The 13,713-nt window shown below is 40.7% G+C and overlaps 1 protein-coding gene across 1 annotated transcript; it reads left to right on the top strand.

Annotated features, from left to right (window-relative positions):
• Positions 1–244: 244 nt before the first annotated feature.
• Positions 245–13,200, top strand: pus10 (pseudouridine synthase 10; the record flags this gene model as incomplete). Its single annotated transcript, XM_062434965.1, is given in 18 exon segments — positions 245–424; positions 998–1,084; positions 2,047–2,081; positions 2,891–3,005; positions 3,969–4,030; positions 4,898–4,943; positions 5,755–5,793; positions 5,795–5,820; positions 6,589–6,674; positions 7,409–7,449; positions 7,451–7,535; positions 7,624–7,681; positions 9,798–9,942; positions 10,113–10,168; positions 10,712–10,829; positions 11,028–11,169; positions 11,762–11,862; positions 12,572–13,200. Coding segments are annotated over 18 exon segments (1,461 nt in total), but the record flags the coding sequence as incomplete, so codon positions are not given.
• Positions 13,201–13,713: the final 513 nt, after the last annotated feature.

Here is a 13,713-nt window from a genome sequence, read left to right as displayed (position 1 = left end):
CCTATTGTCTCAAAAATAATCGCGATAAACAATATTATTGTCATTTGAAAGCTGATAATTATGTTATTCTACAATAAGTCAATAACGTAATTATAGTGGCTCAGCTCATGCTTTCTCTCTTATCGCCATCGTGTCGTCTTTTCACAGGAAACACTGAAGGAGCTTCAAACGTTCATCAGCAGCGACACAGAAAAACGGCAAATCCCAAGATCCAGATCCAGCATCAGTGCCAGAGTCCACAGAGGAAGACAACAAATCCCAGGATGCATCAGTGTCGGAGGCATCGGACGACCCGCCGAGTAAAAAAGCTAAACTGGATCCCGGCGTGAGCGACGCTCCGCCAGAAGGAGTGAAGGAGTCGGATGTGTGCATGCTGTGTTTGGGGATCCTGCAGGATCTGTGTGGGCCGAGTCGAGCCGTCAAGGTGCGTGGAGGGAAAATATGTGACTTTATAATGTTGGAGAATATCTAGTTTCTCTCTTCTGTTGGTGTGTGTGTAACATTATATTATTTATATGATATATTTATATTAGGGCTGGGCAATTAATCGAAAAATAATCAAAACCGACATTTAGAAACTCTAATGGACTTAATCTTGTTGTCAATTAATCGTGATGTTCACTGTTGCCATGACAGCAAAGGTTGCATATCTTTAATGATCATTTGAACCCAAACCATGATCTTTACATAGTTCTAATCAAGTTAACTAAACATTAACCACAGCGTCACACCTTAAAAACATCATTATTTTACCCCCCCTAAAGATCCTCATGTGTAAAATACAAAACTAAAGAAACTGTGAAAATACATAATTGTTCATCAAGGATGGAGATAATCCTTCATTAATCGTAATCAAGGTTAAAAGTTCAATTAATCGTGATTTTGATTTTTTGCCATAATCGCCATAACTTAAACAGCCCTAATTTATATTCAGGCTGTCAAAGTAAACGCGTTAATAACGTTGTTGAAATGATGATTCTGGTTGTTTTCTTCGCAGATCGCAGAGACGGTGAAAACAGAAAACTACACGTTTGACACATTGGTTCTTTCCGTGTCTCTGCCTGCTCAGCTGTGTGTCCGCGAGGTCAGAGACTGTCTGTGTGTGTCTGTCTAAAACCTAAAAGTATCACTTCATTATTATATTACTAACAAAGAAAGATAACTGGGCTGAGTGTTTCCACTGAGGCTTTAAAGATAAACAACAAACAATACAAACAATCCCTTCTGTCTATTAACCCTCCTGTTGTCTTCGAGTTAAGGAAGGAAGGGAGGAAGGAAGGATGGGTGGAAGGGAGGAAGGAAGGATGGACAGGAGGAAGGACCGGGAAGGACAGAGGAAAGAAGGAAGGTAGGGGGGAGGAAAGAAAGAGAGAAGGAGGGAGGAAAGAAGAAAGGAGGGAAGAATGAAGGAAAAGGAAGGAGGGAGGGAGAAGGGAAGGAAAAGAAGGAGGGAGGGAGGGAGGAAGGGAGGAAAGAAGGGAAGGAAAGAAGGGAAGGAAAGGAAGGAGGGAGGGAGGAAGGACAAGAGGAAGGAAGAAGGAGGGAAGGAAAGAAGGAGGGAGGGAGGAAGGAAGGAAGGGGGGAAAGGAAAGGAAGGAAGGAAAGGAGGAAAGAAGGGAAGGAAAGAAGGGAAGGAAGGAAAGGAAGGAGGGAGGGAGGAAAGAAAAAGAGGAAGGAAGGAAAGAAGGACAGAGGAAAGAAGGAAGGTAGGGGGAAGCAAAGAAATAGAGAAGGAAGGAAAGGAAGGAGGGAGGGAGGAAGGAAGGAAAGAAGGAGGCAGGGAGGAAGGAAGGAAGGAACAGTCAAAAACAGACAGGGTCAATTTGACCCGTGAGGACGACACGAGGGGTTAAAGCAGGCAATGGTGAGAAATATATCACCTGTTATAGAGTGAGCTGCACTGTGATACACAGAGTTAAAAACCTGCGTGTATAAAACATCATTATAATGAAGCAAAGGCTGAATTATAGATTGTTGCATCAAGTTTCTTATGTGTTATATTAGATGTTTGTTAACTCTTAATTTATTTATATTTTACTCCTGCAGCATTCCTGTTGGCTCCATGTGAAGAAAGAAGTCAGGTAAAGATGTTTTAACCCTCCTGTTGTCCTCGAGTCAAGGAAGGAAGGGAGGGAGGGAGGAAGAAGGAAGGATGATGGAAGGGAGGAAGAAGGAAGGAAAGGAGTAAGGAAGGAAGGGTGGAAGAAGGAAGGAAAAGAGGAAGGAAAGGATGATGGAAGGGAGGAAGAAGAAGGAAAGGAGTACGGAAGGAAGGGTGGAAGAAGGAAGAAAAGAGGAAGGAAGGAAGGGCGGAAGAAAGAAGGAAGGAAAGGAGGGAGGAAGGAAGGAAGGGCGGAGGAAAGAAGGAAGGAAGGTAGGAGGGAAGGAGGAAAGAAGGAGGGAGGGAGAAAGGAAAAGAGGAAGGGAGGAAGGAAGGACAGAAGGAAGGAAGAAAGGGGAATGGAGGAAGAAAGGAGGAGGGAGGAAGGAAGGAAGGACAGAAGGAAGGAAGAAAGGGGAATGGAGGAAGGAAAGAAGGAGGGAGGAAGGAAGGAAGGACAGAAGGAAGGAAGAAAGGGGAATGGATGAAGGAAAGGAGGAAGGAAGGATAGAAGGAAGGAAGAAAGAGAGAAAGAAGGAGGGAGGAAGGACATATGGAAGGAATGAAGGGAGGAAGAAAGGAACAGTCAAAACAGACGGGGTCAATTTGACCCGGGAGGACGACAGGAAGGTTAAACTGTGTTTTTACAGAAGTAATAATATCGTTTATCATGATTATTTCTGAGACAATATATCGTCCAACAAAAGTATTTATTGGGACAAGTCTAGAAGTAAAAGTAAAGTAGGAAATAAAATGAATAAAATTAAAAGAGTTTGTTTCCTGGCTCAGAGAGAAGAGCTCTGTGCTCGACAAGGACGACGTCATCCAGGTGAAGGAGGCCTTCAGTGGGGTCATGCAGGGTCTGGTTGCCAAGGAGCTGGGAGGTGTTGCTGTGGTTATCAAGGTAGGTGGACCCCCCCCCCAAAAGTTTATCTGGGTTTTTATTCTACCTCTGGATGTTCGTGAGAGCTAAGACAGTGTTTGCTATAGAAATAAAGTCTGATTGATTGATACAAGCTTGATTTTATATATATTTGTATTTTAATTTGAACTTTAACTTCCTGTTGTCCTCCCGGGTCAAATTGACCCCGTCTGTTTTGACTGTTCCTTCTTTCCTCCCTTCATTCTGTCCTTCCTTCCTCCCTTCCTTTCTTTTCCTTCCTCCCTTCCTTCTTTCCTCCCTCCCTCCTTCTCTTTCTTTCCTCCCCCCTACCTTCCTCCCTTCCTTCTTTCCTCCCTTCCTCTTTTCCTTTCTCCCTCACTCCCTCCTTACTTCTTTCCTCGTCCTTCCTTCCTCCCTTCCTTCTTTCCTTTCCTCCCTTCCTTCCCACCGTCCTTTCCTTCCTCCCTTCCTTCTTTCCTTTCCTCCCTTCCTTCTTCCCTTCCTCTTTTCCTTTCTCCCTCCCTCCCCTCCTTCCTTCTTTCCTCTGTCCTTCCTTCCTTCCTTTCCTTCCTCCCCTTCCTTCTTTCCTCCTCCTCCTTCTCTCTTTCTTTCCTCCCCCTACCTTCCCTCCTTCCTTCTTTCCTCCGTCCTTCCTTCCTTCCTTTCCCCCTTCCTTCTTTCCTTTCCTCCCTTCCTCCCTTATTCCCTCCCTCCTTTCCTTCCTTCCCCCCTCCTTTCCATCCTTCCTTCCTCCCTCCTTTCCATCCTTCTTTCCTCCCTTCCTTCCTCCCTCCTTTCCATCCTTCCTTCCATTTTAAAGAAGATGACGAGGAAATAATTGTCTTAGTTTATATTTTCAGAACTGGTTTATTCTCCTTTTCTCCCACTAATGTCTCACAACACATCATATATATTATATATTTCCAACATTAGGTGATAAACTAGGATGTTAACTTTTTCTATATATATTTTTGTTTTTTTCAGAGTCAGTTCGAGGTCGGTGTGGAGTTCATTCACCCAGAGACTGACGCTGACTGCCATTTCCTGTGAGTCCTAAACTACTAAACCCTCCTGTTGTCCTGGAGTCAAGGAAGAAGGATGGAAGGGAGGAAGAAGGAAGGAAGGAAAGGAAGGAGGAAGAAGGAAGGAAAGGAAGGAGGAAGAAGGAAGGAAAGGAGGGAGAAGAAGGAATGAAAGGAAAGGAGGGAGGAAGGAAGGGAGGAAAGAAAGGAGGGAGGAAAGAAAGGAGGGAGGGAAGGAGGAAAGGAAGGAAGGGAGGAAGAAGGAATGAAAGGAGGGAGGAAGAAGGAAGGAAAGGAGGAGGAAGGAAGGCAGGAAAGAAAGAAGGAAGGACGGAGAAAGAAGGAAGGAAGGAAGGTAGGAGGGAGGGAGAAAGGAAAAGAGGTATGGAGGAAGGAAGGAAAGAAGGAAGGGAGGAAGGTAGGGGGGAGGAAAGAAAGAGAGAAGGAGGAAGGAAGGAAGGTGGGAAGGAAAGAAGGAAGGGAGGAAAGAGAGAGGAAGGAAATAAAGAGAGAAGGAAGGAAGGTGGGAAGAAAGAAGGAAGTAAGGAAAGAAGGAACAGTCAAAACATACGGGGTCAATTTGACCCGAGGGAGGACGACACAAGGTTAAGATCCTCAAAGAGTCGATTAACTCCAGATTTAATAAAAGGATTACAATCTGAACTCACTCCCTTATTCACTCATTCATTAATCCCTGTATAATAAATTGTTTAATCGATAGTGAGTGGGGGCAAATGGAATATTTAAAGGCTCTTATAGTGGAGACACTCAGATAAAATGTTGGAGGGTAAATATAGGTGAGTGATTACTGTACAGCAGAGCCACAAATAAAGCTTAAAATAAGGTAAATAATATAAAGGTAAATGTTTGTCTGCTTCTTGTTTCCTGCAGTGCAACAACATGTGGCGACTGCTTCAAACCAACCAAGAACAAACTGGTGAGGAACATAAAGACTCTTAACCCTCCTGTTGTCCTCGAGTCAAGGAAGAAGGAAGGAGGGAGGAAGGAAGGAAAGGAGGGAGGAAGGAAGGAAAGAAAGAAGGATGAAGTGAAGGAGGGAGGAAGGAAAGAAGGAAGGGAGGAGGGAGGAAGGAAGGAGGGAAGAAAGGGAGGAAGGAAGGAAAGGAAAGAAGGAAGGAAGGAAGGGAAGGTAGGAGGGAGGAAAGAGGGAAGGAGAGGAGGAAGGGAGAAAGGAAAAAGAGGAAGGGAGAAAGGAAAAGAGGAGGGAGGAAGGAAGGAAAGAAGGACAGAGGAAAGGAGGAAGGAAAGAAGGAAGGGAGGAAAAAGAGAGGAAGGAAAGAAAGAAGGATTAAGTGAAGGAGGGAGGAAGGAAAGAAGGAAGGGAGGAAGGAGGAAGGAAGGAGGGAAGGGAGGAAGGAGGGAAGAAAGGAGGAAGGAAGGAAAGGAAAGAAGAATGACGGAGGAAAGAAGGAAGGAAGGAAAGAAGGTAGGAGGGAGGAAAGAAGGAAGGAGGGAGGAAGGGAGAAAGGAAAAGAGGAAGGGAGGAAGAAGGACAGAGGAAAGGAGGAAGGACTGAAGGGAAGAAGGAAAGAAGGAAGGGAGGAAGAGAGAGGAAGGAAAGAAGAGAGAAGGAGGGGAGGGAGGACAGATGGAAGGAAAGAAGGACAGGATGGAAGGAAGGAAGGGAGGAAAGAAAGAATAGTCAAAACAGACCGGGGTCAATTCTGACCCCGGGAGCAATAAATAGTTTTGATTAATATTCTTATTTTTTCTTCGTGTCTCTGCAGTCGCTGTTCACCAGGATGGCCGTCGTCAAAGCTCTGGAAAAGACTATCTGACAGCAAATTCCTGAAGTAAGCATCGTCTTTGATATTATATATATATATATATATATATATTATATATATATATATATATAATATATATATATATATATATATATATATTATATATATATATAATATATATATATATATATATATATATATATATATATGTGTCAGATCTTTAACTCTTTACATACTGTTCATATTCTGACCTTGACTGGAGTATAATTAGTGTGATTAATGTATTTTGTATTCTTGTTGTTATTTTGGTTTCACACTATAATCATTTATGGTGTGAAAATAAAATCACACTGTATTATGATGTAATGTTAATGTATCTAAAGCTAGAACATAACAGCTTTATTTATCTCTGTTAATTCATTGATAATAAAGGATGGTAGGTCTCATGATACCAGCTGCATAACAATAAATCATTGACTTTTCAGAAAACTAGATTTTATTTAGGTTTTTTTGTTTTGCTTTCAAATGTCTAAAATAGTAAATGGACTTTACTTATATAGAGCTTTTCTAGTCGTTATGACCACTCAAAGCACTTTTACATTACGTGTCTCATTCACACATTCACACACATTCATACACCGATGGCAGGAGCGACCACACATCAGGAGGTAACCTAACAATCACACACCATTTTGCACAGCAATGGGAGCAATTTGAGGTTTAAACATCGACATGCAGACTGGAGGAGCCGGGAATCGAACCGCCAATGGTCAAATTGGACCCAAACAGTATGTAAGGGTTAAAAAAAACTTATAAATGCTGATTGTTTTTCAGACACTTCCCCTGTCCTCCGACACGGCCGAGCTCCAGCTGCACAGCGCAGGATATACAGTGTCTCCACGTGTCTGTGTTTGTGGCAGGTAAAAAAAAAATCTGTTTTTATGTATAAATGTATAAAGTTCAGTGTTGGGCAAGTTACTTCCAAAATGTAATATATTTCATATTACTAGTCACTCACATTTGAAAGTAATATGTTTCTTTACAATATTACCTTCTGTGTAGAGTAATAAGTTACTCATTACTTTTTAGTTACTTTCACCAAAATCAAACATTTAGGACAAGGCATTACAAAATAAAGGCGCGCAATATTTGTTGCTGTGCGTCTCTCCGGGTGTTTCTTGAGGTTACTTGTACTATTTTTTAGCCGTAGACAATAGACAGTTCCCTCGGCCTCCCACCAGCACATAAAGTCCAACTTACTGTGAGTTATTGTCCTTTTCTGTGAGTTTAACCACTTAGAAAACGTTTAATTATCATCTTTGCCATGTTGCCATCTCCAAACCAAACCGTCTTCTTCTTCTGTTGATTTAAAACCGTCTTCTTCTCCTCTTTATTTACGGCTGTTGCGCCTGGGTTGTTTTTTTTTTTTTTAAACCTCCGCCTGTGCGACAGCTGGGATTGTAACGCGTTACTGGACTCAACAACTGTAATAATATTACCAAAATATATTTAGTAACGCGTTATATTACTCTGTTACTGCCTAAATGTGATATATTACTGTAACACGTTACTTTTGCAACGCGTTACCCCCAACACTGATAAGGTTAAGCGTTTGCTGGATCAGACATTGACTCCTCTCCCTCCTGATGTTCAGGGAGGTACAATAAGTTCTGCCGCAGTCTGCCTCAGACACCTGTGGGTGATCGATGGAGAGCGGAGGATGGAGTCGTCAGTAGAGGAGCTGATCGCTGCTCCCGTCCTGTCCTCCTTCAGGGCCGACGGTGAGTCCGAAATAACAACAGCAGGTTTGTGGCTGAAGCAGCTGGAGGACTCTGTCTCATCTTACGTCTTTATTTTATTTTATTACAGGATTTAATTTCTCCTCGTCCGGCAGGGAGGATGTGGACGTACGGACTCTCGGGAAACGGTGAGATGCATTTTTTTGCCCACTTTCAGAGCATTTTAACGGTACGACGGAGTATTAGGGCCAGACTAGAGAACTTTTTATTTTTGGTGGAAATTACGAGAAAAAGTCGTAATATTGCGAGAATAAAGTCGTAATATTGCGAGAATAAAGTCGTAATATTGCGAGAATAAAGTCGTAATATTACGAGAATAAAGTCGTAATATTGCGAGAATAAAGTCGTAATATTACGAGAATAAAGTCGTAATATTGCGAGAATAAAGTCGTAATATTACGAGAATAAAGTCGTAATATTACGAGAATAAAGTCGTAATATTGCGAGGAATATAGTCGTAATATTACGAGAATAAAAGTCGTAATATTACGAGAATAAAAGTCGTAATATTACGAGAATAAAGTCATAATATTACAAGAATAAGTCGTAATATTGTGAGAATAAAGTTGCATTATTATGAGAATAAAGTCGTAATATTACGAGAATGAAGTCGTAACATTACGAGAATAAAGTCATAATATTACGAGAATAAAGTCGTAACATTACGAGAAAAAAGTCGTAACATTACGAGAATAAAGTCGTGAACAATCACGAGAATAAAGTAGTAATTTAATGAGAACTCTTCCGCTGCGTTAAAATGAGGAATGTTGAGCATCTTGTGAAGTTATACTTTGGTATCGGTTCACAAATAAGGAAATACTTCATCTTTTGGCTCATCAGCATCAAATTATTATCAGTATCAGGACTTTGAAACGATTGTGCAAACGACTGAGTCTGTTTGGAAGAAAGAACCACACGGACGAGAGTCGAGTAGCAGTCGACTGCAAGGTAATGTTATGACTTTATTCTCGTAATGTTACGACTTTATTCTCGCATTATTACGACTTTATTCTCCTAATGTTACGACTTTATTCTCGCAATATTACGACTTTATTCTTGCAATATTACGACTTATTCTCGCAATATTACGACTTTATTCTCGCAATATTACGACTTTTTTCTCGTAATATTATGACTTTATTATCTTGATATTATGAGTTTATTCTCGCAATATTACGACTTTTTTCCTCGTAATATTCCAACTTTATTCTCCCAATATTACTTTATTCTAGTAATGTTACAAATTTATTATCGTCGTAATATTACGAGAATAAAGTCGTAATATTACGACTTTATTCTCGCAATATTACGACTTTTATTCTCACAATATTACGACTTTTTTCTCGTAATATTATGACTTTATTCTCGCAATATTACGACTTTATTCTCGTAATATTAATGACTTTCTCGTAATATTACAACTTTATTCTTGCAATATTACAACTTTATTCTAGTAAGGTTATGAATTTATTATCGTAAAATTATGACTTTTCCTCGTAATATTTTGACTTTATTCTCGTAATATTATGACATTTATTCTCGCAATATTACCACTTTATTCTCGTAATGTTACGAATTTATTATCGTAAAATTATGACTATTTTTCTCGTAATATTACGACTTTATTCTCGTAATATTGCGACTTTATTCTCGCAATATTGCAACTTTATTCTCACAATATTACGACTTTTTTCTCGTAATATTACGACTTTACTCTCGCAATATTACGACTTTACTCTCGCAATATTACGACTTTACTCTCGCAATATTACGACTTTATTCTCGCAATATTACGACTTATTCTCGCAATATTGCGACTTTATTCTCGCAATATTACGACTTTATTCTCGCAATATTGCGAACTTTATTCTCGCAATATTACGACTTTATTCTCGCAATATTACAACTTTATTCTCGTAATGTTACGAATTTATTATCGTAAAATTATGACTCTTTTTCTCGTAATATTATTACTTTATTCTCGTAATTTCCACAAAAGTCTGGTCCTAATACTCCGTCATATGTCAGAGAGTTTCTAACAGGAGGAAAACTCTGACTGTCAAAACTGTCGGTTGTGTAAGGGGGCGCTCATGAGGTAGTCAAAACGCCACTTCACTCCACATCACGCCATTTTATGTCACTTTATGCCACTTTATTTAAGCCATTTAGCTCCATTCACTCATTGAAGACTAACTCGCTAGCGCCCTCTACAGCTAATTCCTGTACTGTGGCATCAACAGGGAGTGAACAGGCTCTCTGTAGAAGAACTCTGGTTTTGTCACCTGAAGTGTGTTTCTCGGTGTATTTCGCAGGTCGTCCGTTTGCGATGGAGCTGCTGAATCCTCACACGTCCCGACTCAGCAGAGCGGAGATGAAGCAGCTGCAGGAGGTGATGATCGCTCTCAGACTCACATTAGTGTTTGGGATATTTCACCCTGCACCAGTGTGTTTATGAAAGATGATATAAAACTGATGTTTACTCTCATTACACATACAGTGTTTTAATGTCTTACATAAATATAATAAATAGTTATGAATCCATTTTTTCCATGTTTTCAGACTATCAACAACTCTTCAGACAAAATCAAAGTGAGAGATCTGCAGATTGTCAGCAGGTAAGAAACTGAACCTGCACTTTATATTATTATTTATATTTATGTATATTCAATTAGTCTTCAATTAATCTTTTCACACAAGACTATTAAAAAGTAGTTGAAAGTCTTTTTTCTTCATTTGGGAAGCATCAGCAACAGAAATGCAGCTTTAAACTCTTTAGTATTTTTAAATGATTGCAAGGCTGCAACTAATTATTATTTAATTATCAGAAAATCTCCGTCACAATGTCCTAAAGCCCAAAGTGATGCAACCAACAGTCTAAATCCCCCCAAATTATTCAATTTACTGTCATTTATGATGAAGAAAAGCTGCAAATCTTTATAATTAAGAAGCTGGATGAATGTTTTTAGTAGAAAAAAAATGGCTTTAACAATCAATCGGTTATGAAAATATATGTCTAATCATTTTCTTTAAATCAACTCATCGAACTAAACTCTAAATAATTGATTGATTGATTGATTAATAAGTGTGTGTGTGTGTGTGTGTGTGTGTGTGTGTGTGTGTGTGTGTGTGTGTGTGTGTGTGTGTGTGTGTGTGTGCAGAGAGGCCATGGGTCGGATGAAGGAGGGCGAGGAGGAGAAGACCAAGTCGTACACGGCTCTCATCTGGACCCAGAAACCGATCCAGAGAGAAGACATCACTTTCATCGATGAGATCAAAGTCAGTGACACACACACACACACACACACACACACACACACACACACACACACACACACACACACACACACACACACATAAAGTCTGATACTTATAAGAGCAATTAAGAGTATTAGTTGTACATAAAGCTTCTAAATGTAAAGATCCCCTCCCAGACTTATTTTAAGGCATGTGGTCTCTCTCTGTTTGTCCCGTCAGGATCTGACTCTGGACCAGAAGACTCCTCTGAGGGTTTTGCACCGCCGGGCGCTGGCCGTCCGACAGCGAGTCATCCACACTATGAACGCCCGCTTCCTGGATCCACATCACTTCCACCTGGGACTGAGGACTCAGGCCGGACGTATCCTCACATCACCTTTACAATTTACACTTTTTTATTTATTTATTGTTTTTCTCCACTTTACAATAATTTTTTAATTTTTTATTATTTACTTATTTTTAAATTTTGTTTATTTTATAACTTTATTATTATTATTATTATTATTATAATTATTATTATTATTGTCATTATTATTTTAAATTTAAACCTTAATTTTACTTCTTTAAGGAAGGACGGAGGAAAGAAGGAAGGAAGGAGGGAGGGAAAAAGGAAAAGGGGAAGGGAGGAAGGAAGGAAAGAAGGACAGAGGAAGAAGGTAGGAAGGAAGGGAAAAGGAAGGAAGGAGGGAAGGAAAGAGGGAGGAAGGAAGGAAGGAACGGAGGAAGGAGGGAAGGAAAGAGGATGGAGGGAGGAAGGAAGGACAGAAGGAAGGAAGAATGGGGGGTGGAGGAAGGAAAGAAGGAATGAAGGGAGGAAAGAAGGAACAGACGAAGGTTAAATAACTAAGTTTAAAATAGAGATGTAAGCAGTCGTATCTCTCTGAAAACGGTCCATCTGTTGATTTTACCTTCCCATCAGACAGCAGCTTTTAATCCTTAACATCAGCCAACAGTTTACATCAAAGAGTTCGTCCACGGAGACTTCGGCCGGACCAAACCCAACCTGTGTCAGCTGCTGAAGACGGACACGGACATCCTGGAGCTGGACGTGGAGGTGAGACCAACCGCAACCTGACAGGGTTAGGACTAATCAGCGGTAACACAGAGCTATAAGGACGCTTTGCTCTCACACGCGCTGCATTGATAGTCACACAAAAACACGCGCTCTTGCTCGTTTACTCCAGATTCTGGGAGATTACGTCTCATTTGTGGTTGTCATGGAGACGCTATCAATATGCGAGAGACTCCCGTAACTTCCGGGAGAGTTGGGATGTCTCCACGAACGCGCACTATATATATATATATATATACATCGTTTTTCTTTTTCCCGTGGGAGCGGCTGGAGGTTGGAAGCCGGTGGCCCGCTTTTCGTCGGTCATTGTCAGTCGCTACTGTCCGTTTACGGCTATCTCTGTGGATCATGGATGTATTATAATGCCGGTGGACCCACAACAGACTCTCTTCCGGGTGGGGAACACGTAATTACTAAATGTGGTCGCTCGGCCAATATTATTCGGACCGAATTATATGATTGGTCAGAGTTTTCACAGAATATTATGAGAATGGAATAATGATGAGTTTCTATGCCTGGTGGATCTCTCTATCCTTTTAGAGCCATTACCTTATTAATAGCATTTTAACCTAAACATACAATGTGTAAAATGTAACAAAGGTAAGGGTAGCTTTAATAACAATTGACTAAGTGTTTAAATGTGATGAGGAGTCGTTGCTGATCTCAACACGCCTGTTCTTTTTCTCGTCAGTCTGTAGATGTCGATTGGCCTCCTGCTATACCGGAGTGATCGCTGCCGCCGCCGCTGCTTCACTGATGCTGGTCCCGGTTTGATCTCAGCATCCACGAGCCGAGCCGTCAACTCGACAGACTCAGATACTGTGCAAATGTGACGGCGCCCTAAAAAGCTGCAGCGTGGAGGAGAAGAGGAAACCTTTGGATGATGTCACTCAGTCCTGCCGGCTGCTGCTTTGTGACATCCGGTCTGTTTTATGTTTTTTTTTTGTTCTGGATTTTTTTTGTTTCAGACCAAGTCGAGCAAGTGTAGATCACAGGAAACGGCCTTAAGACTTAAGTTTAGAGCTTTGTAGCAGCAACGTGAGATTATAAAGCTCATTATGAACCAGTTAATCTAAGCCATCGTTTTTGGTTTCAGTCGTAGAAAATGGAAGATGATGCTATTATTAGGATCGTACTTTAAGCTACATGCAAACTTTAGCATGTTAACATTTATCATCAAGTTACATTATTGTTGTTTTTTTGGTGGTTTATGAGTATAAATATGTACAAATCTGTGCTGTTATCTCTGTTCCTGATAAAAGCAGCTGTGAGGGCTCATTTTTCTACTTTCTACTACAGAGATTATGAAACTGTAACCTGGATTATTATAGAAAGTTTTGAATCAAATATCTGAATCAGAGTCAATTTTAGTTATTCTTTGATCAGGTTGTTTGTGTTTTTCACCTTTTGAGCATCTGGTTGTTTAACCTTTGTGTCGCCCTCCCTTCCTTCCTTCCTCCCTCCCTCCCTTCCTCCCTCCCTCCCTCCCTCCCTCCTTCTTTCCTCCCCCTACCTTCCTTCTTTCCTCCCTCCCCTCCTTCTTCCCTTCCTTCCTCCCTCCCTCCTTTCCTTCCTTCTTCCTCCCTCCTTTCCTTCCTTCTTCCTCCCTCCCTTCCTTCCTTGTTCCTCCCTTCCTTCCTTTCTCACTCCTTTCCTTCCTTCTTCCTCCCTTCCTTCCTTGACTCGAGGACAACAGGAGGGTTAAACATTATTTTAATAATATTCAATGTTTATCTTCATTAAGAGAAAAAGAAAAGTATCTGTTTGTATCATGTTGAATTTTTGAAACGATACCCGACACCAGTGTTGAGTTTTGGAAGATAAATGACCAAT

This window comes from Scomber scombrus, chromosome 2, assembly GCF_963691925.1.
Source record: "Scomber scombrus chromosome 2, fScoSco1.1, whole genome shotgun sequence".
Classification (NCBI taxonomy): Eukaryota; Metazoa; Chordata; class Actinopteri; order Scombriformes; family Scombridae; genus Scomber; species Scomber scombrus.
Note: the sequence above shows the minus strand (reverse complement) of the source record. Positions and strands in the feature narration are given on the sequence as shown.